Source organism: Macaca thibetana, chromosome 9 (assembly GCF_024542745.1).
Source record: "Macaca thibetana thibetana isolate TM-01 chromosome 9, ASM2454274v1, whole genome shotgun sequence".
Lineage (NCBI taxonomy): Eukaryota > Metazoa > Chordata > Mammalia > Primates > Cercopithecidae > Macaca > Macaca thibetana.
The window spans coordinates 55469412-55478167 of NC_065586.1; the positions used below are offsets into that span (position 1 = coordinate 55469412).

The 8756-nt window shown below is 44.2% G+C and overlaps 1 protein-coding gene across 1 annotated transcript in view; it reads left to right on the forward strand.

Annotated features, from left to right (window-relative positions):
* The window catches only part of POLR3A (RNA polymerase III subunit A), a 53514-nt gene that overhangs the window by 2413 nt on the left and 42345 nt on the right, over positions 1 to 8756 (forward strand). The window contains exons 2-10 of the mRNA XM_050803362.1: positions 885 to 1020; positions 1356 to 1493; positions 1965 to 2136; positions 2405 to 2559; positions 3553 to 3792; positions 3915 to 4077; positions 4255 to 4391; positions 6457 to 6560; positions 8648 to 8756. The exon at positions 8648 to 8756 is cut by the window's right edge and continues 33 nt beyond it. Coding sequence (XP_050659319.1) covers positions 885 to 1020; positions 1356 to 1493; positions 1965 to 2136; positions 2405 to 2559; positions 3553 to 3792; positions 3915 to 4077; positions 4255 to 4391; positions 6457 to 6560; positions 8648 to 8756 — 1354 coding nt within the window. The remainder of the gene's footprint in view (positions 1 to 884; positions 1021 to 1355; positions 1494 to 1964; positions 2137 to 2404; positions 2560 to 3552; positions 3793 to 3914; positions 4078 to 4254; positions 4392 to 6456; positions 6561 to 8647) is intronic.

Genomic DNA, 8756 nt, shown 5'->3' on the forward strand with positions numbered 1-8756 from the left:
GCTCTACTGCTTACATCACTTCTGCATGTGTTCACATTTGTATATTTGTTTATTTGTGGTCTGTCTTTCCCATCCTGACCTGTGAGCTCTGTGTTGGCAAGGACCTTGTCTGACTTAGCTAATCTGTATCCACAGCCTCTAGGATGGTGCCTGGCACATAGGAAATAGCCAATTTGTTGGAAAAATGAATGAAGGGACAGATATGGGAGAAAAAGTATTGGGGTCTGTTTTCAATGTGTGCGGTTTGAAGTGCCTGTGAGATATCTAGGTGGAACTGTCCAGCAGGAGGTGTCTATACAGACGTCCAGTTGGGTAGCAGTAGCTGGCCTACAGAGATAGATTTGATAGGCATCAACATGTATGTGAGTGGCATGATCACTCAGGAGAATGTGTAGGATAAGAAGATAAGAGGATGAAGTTTGTAATGCTAGGTGGTGCAGTACACCAATATTTAAGGGATAGCAGTAAAAGAAAAGACCTCAGAAGAGACTGTATAAGGAGCAGCCAGAGAAGGGAAGAAGAAAACTCAAAGAGTGTATGGTGTCACCAAAACCCAGAGAAAAGCACTTCAAGATTGGGCAGGGTGCTGCCAGTGCTGCAGAGGTAAAATGAGGAAGTTCTTATTGTATTCATCAGCAGGCAGGTTGTCTATGTGGCCTTGGTGAGCACTGTTCCTTTGATGATGACAGTAGAAACTGGATTCCAGTAAAATGAAGGGATGTTTGTGAAGGAAAAGTGAGAGAGGGTTGAATATATTTAATACTGGTAGGAAAAGCCAGTGGAGATAGTTGGAAGGATAGGTTGGTTATGGTGGGCTATGTATGTAATAGAAATTTTTGGTCACAGGTTTTGCTGTAATTTTCACCTTTTTCTTCCCACTCCAGAAGCCACATCTGTTTTGGAATGAAGTCACCTGAGGAGATGCGTCAGCAGGCACACATCCAAGTTGTGAGTAAGAACCTGTACAGCCAGGACAACCAACATGCCCCCTTGCTATATGGGGTGCTCGACCATAGGATGGTAAGGCCTCCTGACCCCTCCCGGTACCTGTGTCTTGCCCTGCTGATAAAACTGGTGGCTTATCAGATTGAAAGGAGCAGGGGCTTCCTTCCATCTCCCCAACTCCCACTGCACGTATCAGACTAGGTCAAGAACTCCAGCCTTTAGTCAGCAACCTGTCTGATTCTGAGTCATGAAAATTAAGAAAGAAAAAGAAAAACAGTGGGAAGTGATCTCAGAAAGGAAATTTAAAAAGCAAAAGAAATGATTCTGTGTCACCTGGCCAGGCATGATGGCTGGGCCCTCTTTCCCGTCCAGCAGTCTGTGTTGATCATTGGGTGTGCTTTTTTTCAAAGGGTACGAGTGAGAAGGATCGTCCATGTGAAACCTGTGGGAAAAACTTGGCTGACTGTCTAGGCCACTATGGGTATATCGACCTGGAGTTGCCATGTTTTCATGTAGGGTACTTCAGAGCAGTCATAGGCATCTTACAGGTAAGCACACAGGTGCTGATTTCCAAGACATAAGTTCTGGAGTGATTGGTCAGGGACACTAGAATGAATTTAGGAACTGTGAGTGGTGGGGGATACATCTAGGGGACTCTTTTATACTAAATACATAATATTTTCATCTCACACTACATTAAGCCACTCAAGGATTATTTATTTGTCTTGAGAAATGGTAGATAGGTGTTGTTAAAAAAATAACAATAGTGGTAATTCAGACAATACAGAATAGCACAAAGAAAAAAATGAAGTTAACAAAGTCTGGCTACTGGCCGTGAGTACTGCTCATCTGGTGAACACAGGCTTCCTCTCTATGCATATCTATAGTATAGAGCCATTTGCAGATCTGTGTGTATGGTCACTCAGTTAAGGGTACAAGACAGGGCGATGGCATTTTTAAAAGAAAAGAATTTTTCATTCTCCCTTATGCTTTTATCTGTCTCGCTTAATTTGAAAAAGATGATCTGCAAAACCTGCTGCCACATCATGTTGTCCCAAGAGGAGAAGAAGCAGTTTCTGGACTATCTAAAGAGGCCCGGCCTGACCTACCTTCAGAAGCGAGGACTGAAGAAGAAAATCTCTGACAAGTGCCGAAAGAAAAACATCTGCCATCACTGTGGCTCTTTTAATGGTGAGTGGAATGCACAGAAGGCTAAACGATAGCCCTTTTCACTCACTGTCTTCTGTTTAGTTTATTAGGTTTACATAATGTTCTGGAGTCAGCTTTTCTCCTTATAAATTAGGCTTAAGAGCCCAACAACTGATGTCCTATTAGGAAATGGACCTCTCATCTTTCACTGCTATAGTAGTTTCAGTACTTTTTGTTAACCAAACTACAACCTCTGGCTAATCTGAGAACCTAATTTTTTAGTTCTTGGTAAATAAATTAATCCTTATAGGTACTGTAAAGAAGTGTGGATTACTGAAGATAATTCATGAGAAATACAAGACCAACAAAAAAGTGGTGGATCCCATTGTATCAAATTTCCTTCAGTCTTTTGAAACAGCCATTGAACATAATAAAGAAGTGGAGCCTCTGCTGGGAAGGGCACAGGTGAGCCTGAGAATGCACGCCCGCCTTCCGCCTGTCACACGCACACTCCCTCCCCCACCTCCACCCCACCCCTAGACACCCACTCTCTTCCAAAATGAGAGGTCCAGTTAGGTTTGACAGCTCTCCAGTAATTCTTCTGTTTTTGTTTATGGTTTTTTTTTTTTTTTTTTTTTTTTGAGACGAAGATGGAGTCTCGCTCCTTCACCCAGGCTGGAGTGAAGTGGTGCAAATCTTGGCTCACTGCAACCTCTGCACCCAAGGTTCAAGTAATTCTCCTGCCTCAGCCTCCCACAATTCTCCTGCCTCAGCCTCCCAAGTAGCTGGGATTACAGGCATGTGCCACCATGCTCAGCTCATTTTTATATTTTTAGTAGAGATGGGGTTTCTCCATGTTTGTCAGGCTGGTCTCAAACTCCTGACCTCAGGTAATCTGCCTGCCTCGGCCTCCCAAAGTGCTGGGATTACAGGCCTGAGCCACCGCACCCAGCCTCCAGCTGCCAATATTTTATGAACATTTTTTATGTCAATTGCTATGTTTGTCTAGTATCTTTTTTTTTTTTTTTTCCAATGGCTTGCTGCTTTTCCACATATAGATATACCATGATTTTATGTAGCCAGTAAACTGTCAGTCTATTTCCAACTTTTTGCTGTTAAGAGCAATTTTTATTACCTTCCTATTCTGTCACATGGATAAAAAATAACAACCAAAAAAACAGCTTTTGTGAACTTTCTTGTAGCTAAATTTTTGTGTTCATTTCTGAAGTTACACCCCTGGGAATAATTATGACAAGTGGAAATTTTGGCTTGAAAAATTGGAATAAAAGACATACACATTTTTAAGGCTCTTGCAGCATAGCATGTCATCCTTAGAAATCTCTGTTGTCACTTATCCTAAGTGACAGATAGGTTAGAAAACATGGTGAAGGAAAACCTTGCCAAAGCTATGGAAAACTAACTTAGTATCTCCATTTCTGCCTTTCTTCGTTTCCATAGGAAAACTTGAATCCCTTAGTAGTTCTGAATTTATTTAAACGAATCCCAGCTGAAGATGTTCCTCTACTTCTGATGAACCCAGAAGCCGGAAAGCCATCTGATTTGATTCTCACACGACTTTTGGTACCTCCTTTGTGTATCAGACCCTCCGTTGTGAGTGATTTGAAATCTGGCACCAATGAAGATGATCTGACAATGAAATTGACAGAAATCATTTTCCTAAACGATGTTATTAAAAAGGTCAGTGTCTCACATTAGCTTGTAAGTTTCGTAGTATATCTATCCAAGAACTTCTGGTCAAGAAAATGTGAGAAAACTCAAACTGACCAGGTTTGTGTCTGTTCGGGCTGTGCTGGTTTTAGCATCGGATCTCAGGAGCCAAGACCCAGATGATCATGGAGGACTGGGATTTCCTGCAGCTGCAGTGTGCTCTCTACATTAACAGTGAGCTCTCGGGTATTCCCCTCAACATGGCACCAAAGAAGTGGACCAGAGGCTTTGTCCAACGCCTGAAGGGAAAACAGGGTAGGTTTCCCAGAAGATGTGCAGAAGCTGGCCTGCTCTCTTGGGTTCATTTTCGTAGAATGTCTGTCCAGCTTCGCTGATTGGAGGTCACAGGCTTTCCTCAGTCTCTCTGTTCTTATTATTCCCATCAGCCCATGGTATGCCATGGGGACCTATGACTTGTTTTTGGCTATTTAGGTCGATTTAGAGGAAATCTCTCAGGAAAGAGAGTGGATTTTTCTGGCAGAACAGTCATCTCTCCCGACCCCAACCTCCGGATTGATGAGGTAGCTGTGCCAGTTCATGTGGCCAAAATTCTAACTTTTCCTGAGAAGGTAAGTGACCACTCAGCTGCTCAATTCTTTGTTTTAAATTCAGTCTTTTACATTGTATTTTGGTATTGCAAACAGCAGGCAGTAGAAAGTCCCCAGTAACCCACTCGACGCACAGTTTGGTTTATATGAGTGTATGTGTCTTCCCAGTTTGTTTTATACATATATGGTGGTATATATTCTCTAAACCATCTGCAGCCACAGTTGTTTCTGGCTTCATGTGTATATATTCATATATGTGCTATACTTTTTTGCAACGCTTTTTTGCAAGTAATAGCATCTTGACCGAGCATGGTGACTAACGCCTGTAATCCCAACACTTAGGGAGGCCAAGGCAGGTAGATCATCTGAGCCCAGGAGTTCAAGACCCAACCTGGGCAACACAGTGAAAACCTTGTCTCTACCAAAAATACAAAAAATTAGCCAGGAGTGGTCACAGGCACTTGTGGTCCCAGCTACTGGGGAGACTGAGGTGGAAGGATTGCTTGAGCATGTGAGGTGGAGGTTGTGAGCCAAGATCACGCCAATGCACTCCAGCCTGGTGAAAAATTCTAAAACAATTTTTTTAAAGATGGGATTCTCAGTATGTTGCCCAGGCTGGTCTTGAACTCCCAGCCCTGTCTTAAAAAAAGAAAAGAAAAAAAACTTAAGACACTTTTCTATGTTGGTTCATACCTCATATTTTAAACTAACTGAATGGTAAACATTACCCCTAGTTAATATCCTTGGGATAGGTTTTTATTCTTAAAACCTTACAGTCACTGAGTCAAAGCATTTGAACATTTTAAGGCTATTGCTGCATGCCGAGAAAGGCTTTTTTTTTTTTTTTTTTTTTTTTTTTTTAAGAAACAGACTCTCACTCTGTCACCCAGGCCGAAGTGCAGTGGTGTGTTCGTAGTTCACTGTGACCTCAAACTGCTGGGCTCAAGCCATTCTTATACCTCAGCCTCCCGAGTAGCTAGGACTGCAGGTGCACACCACTATGCCCAACTAATTTTTAACAAATTTTTTTAGAGACGGGATTCTCAGTATGTTGCCCAGGCTGGTCTTGAACTCCCAGCCTCAAGTGATCATCCCACCTTAACCTCCCAAGTCACTGAAAGTCACTGAGATTACAGGGCCCTATGCCCAGCTACTACTTTTTTTTTTTTTTTTTTTTTTTTGAGACTGAGTCTCACTCTATTGCCCAGGCTAGAGTGCTGTGGCACAATCTTGGCTCACTGCAATCTCCACCTCCTGGGTTCAAGTGATTCTCCTCTCTCAGCCTCCTGAGTAGCTGGGATTACAGGCACCCACCACCACGCCCAGCTAGTTTTTGTATTCTTAGTAGAGACGGGATTTCATCATGTTGGCCAGGCTGGTCTCGAACTTCTGACCTTAAGTGATCCACCTGCCTTGGCCTCCCAAAGTGCTGGGATTACAGGCATGAGCCACCGTGCCCAGCCCATCCATTTTTTTTTTTTTAATTGAGGTCTAAATAACAGAAGGGCATGCTAACAAGAGAATATTGATTGGCTTTACCCGTGAGACTCACAGTTAGCCCAGATCATAGATGTTCCTGGTCAGCTTGCGTCGTGTGTCCTCAGTTGAGTTACTAATGATCCAAGAGTTTATTTCTCCAGAATGGTGTCCCACAAGACAATTGTTTAAGAGGTTGCAGAACACATTCAATGCAAACCAGGGCTTGTAGTGCTGGTGTCACAACTTTTAAACCTTACAAGACCCCAGTAAGTTATTGCAGATCGAGTTACCACCTGTTTCTAGGATCACAGAAGGTCCCTATAGATCAATCTAGCCTACCCGTTTTACCAGTGAGGAAACCAAGCACCAGGAAAGGACTTGACCGTGTTACCCGGTGAGCAAACAGCTGAGTTGACACTGGAAGCTGGGGGCTTGTTTACCAGTCCATTGTTCACATTATACTCAAGACCATAGGCAGCAGACTGCCCAGGATGCCTCTCTTTCTCCTAGAATCTGTACAAGGAAAGTAAAGATTAAGACACATTTCACTATCATTTGTTAGCTTCTAGATACCTGAGAGTAACATTGTGGTTTTTCCCTAATGCAGGTAAACAAAGCAAACATCAGTTTCTTGAGGAAACTGGTTCAAAACGGCCCCGAGGTTCACCCAGGAGCAAACTTCATTCAGCAGAGACATACACAGATGAAAAGGTAATCTTTTCCCAATATAGTTGGATTTAACTACCTTTTCATGGCAAAGTTCACTGTGGTCACACTCAGTCACAGAATGCAATCCAGAATACAGTTTGTGTGACATTTTGGCATGTGGAAAATATCTGTTTAAATTTCCGTGAGCCGAGGTATGTCATTTGCTCTGTTCAGTCATTGAATATACATGAAATTCTCCTTTGTTCGCAGGCTTATAATGTTATTGGATCCAGGAGGACAAAATACCATGGATACTAAAGTCTAAAGCGGATCATTATGGCTGGGCTTGGTGGCTCACACCTGTAATCCCAGCACTTTGGGAGGCTGTGGTCAGATCACTTGAGGCCAGGACTTTAAGACCAGCCTGGCCAACATGGCGAAACCCCTTTTCTACTTAAAATACAAAAATTAGGCCGGGCACGGTGGCTCAAGCCTGTAATCCCAGCACTTAGGGAGGCCGAGACGGGCAGATCACGAGGTCCGGAGATCGAGACTGTCCTGGATAACACGGTGAAACCCCGTCTCTACTAAAAAATACAAAAAACTAGCCGGGCGAGGTGGCGGGCGCCTGTAGTCCCAGCTACTCGGGAGGCTGAGGCAGGAGAATGGTGTAAACCCGGGAGGCGGAGCTTGCAGTGAGCTGAGATCCGGCCACTGCACTCCAGCCTGGGTGACAGAGCGAGACTCCGTCTCAAAAAAAAAAAAAAAAAAAAAAAAAAAAAAAAAATACAAAAATTAGCAGGCGTGGTGGCGCACGTATGTAGTCCCAGCTACTCAGGAGGCTGAGGCACAAGAATCGCTTGAACCCAGGAGGCAGAGGTTGCAGTGAGCTGAGATCACACCACTGCACTCCAGCCTGGGCAACAGAGCAAGACTCTGTCTCAGAAATACAATAAATATATAAAGTGGATCATTGCCTGTGTCACCTAGGCTCTCAGGGCTTTTAGCATTTCTAAAATTAGGATATATCTTTTTTCTTTTTTCAAGACAGAGTCTTGCTCTGTCACCCAGGCTGGAGTGCAGTGGTGCAATCTCGACTCACTGCAGCTTCTGCCCCCTGGGTTCAAGCAATTCTCCTGCCTCAGTATCCCGGGTGACTGGGATTACAGGCACCTGCCACTGCACCTGGCTAATTTTTGTATTTTTGGTAGAGACGGGGTTTCACCATGTTGGCCAGGCTGGTCTCGAACTCCTGACCTTGTGATCCACCTGCCTCAGCCTCCCAAAGTGCTGGGATTACAGGCATGAGCCACCACACCCTGCTGGATATACCTTAAGATCAATTTATCATAGCTTTTTGTTTTTGTTTTTGTTTTTTGATGAGGTCTTACTCTGTCATTCAGGCTGGAGTGCAATGGCACAATCATGGCTCACTGCAGTCTCCATCTCCTGTGCTCAGGTGATTCTCCCACCTTAGCCTCCCAACTAGATGAGATTACAGGCCGGGCGTGGTGGCTCAAGCCTGTAATCCCAGCACTTTGGGAGGCCGAGACGGGCGGATCACTAGGTCAGGAGATCGAGACCATCCTGGCTAACACGGTGAAACCCCGTCTCTACTAAAAAAATACAAAAAACTAGCCGGGCGAGGTGGCGGGCGCCTGTAGTCCCAGCTACTCAGGAGGCTGAGACAGGAGAATGGCCCGAACCCGGGAGGCGGAGCTTGCAGTGAGCTGAGATCCGGCCACTGCACTCCAGCCTGGGCGACAGAGCGAGACTCCGTCTCAAAAAAAAAAAAAAAAAAAAAGAGATTACAGGCACACACACCCCACCACGCTTGGCTAATTTTTGTATTTTTTGTAGAGACGAGGTCTCACCATATTGCCCAGTCTGGTCTCTATCTCTTGGGATCAAGCAGTCCACCCATCTCAGCCTCCCTAAGTGCTGAGATTACAAGAGTGAGTCACCTCACCCACCCTGTCATAGTTTAATAGGGAGCTTTTTTCTTGGCATGTAAAACTACGTGACATTAAAACGGAGGCGTCTTAGGTTTGATGAAATAACATGTTAAACATTGAATCCTGATCTAAAGAGGGAGAAACTTGGTGAGAGAGCTTTGTTTTCACAGATCATGTTTATTGTTGCACATTCAGGTTTTTGAAATATGGAAATCGAGAAAAAATGGCTCAAGAGCTCAAGTATGGTGACATCGTAGAGAGGCACCTCATTGATGGAGATGTGGTGCTATTCAACCGGCAGCCG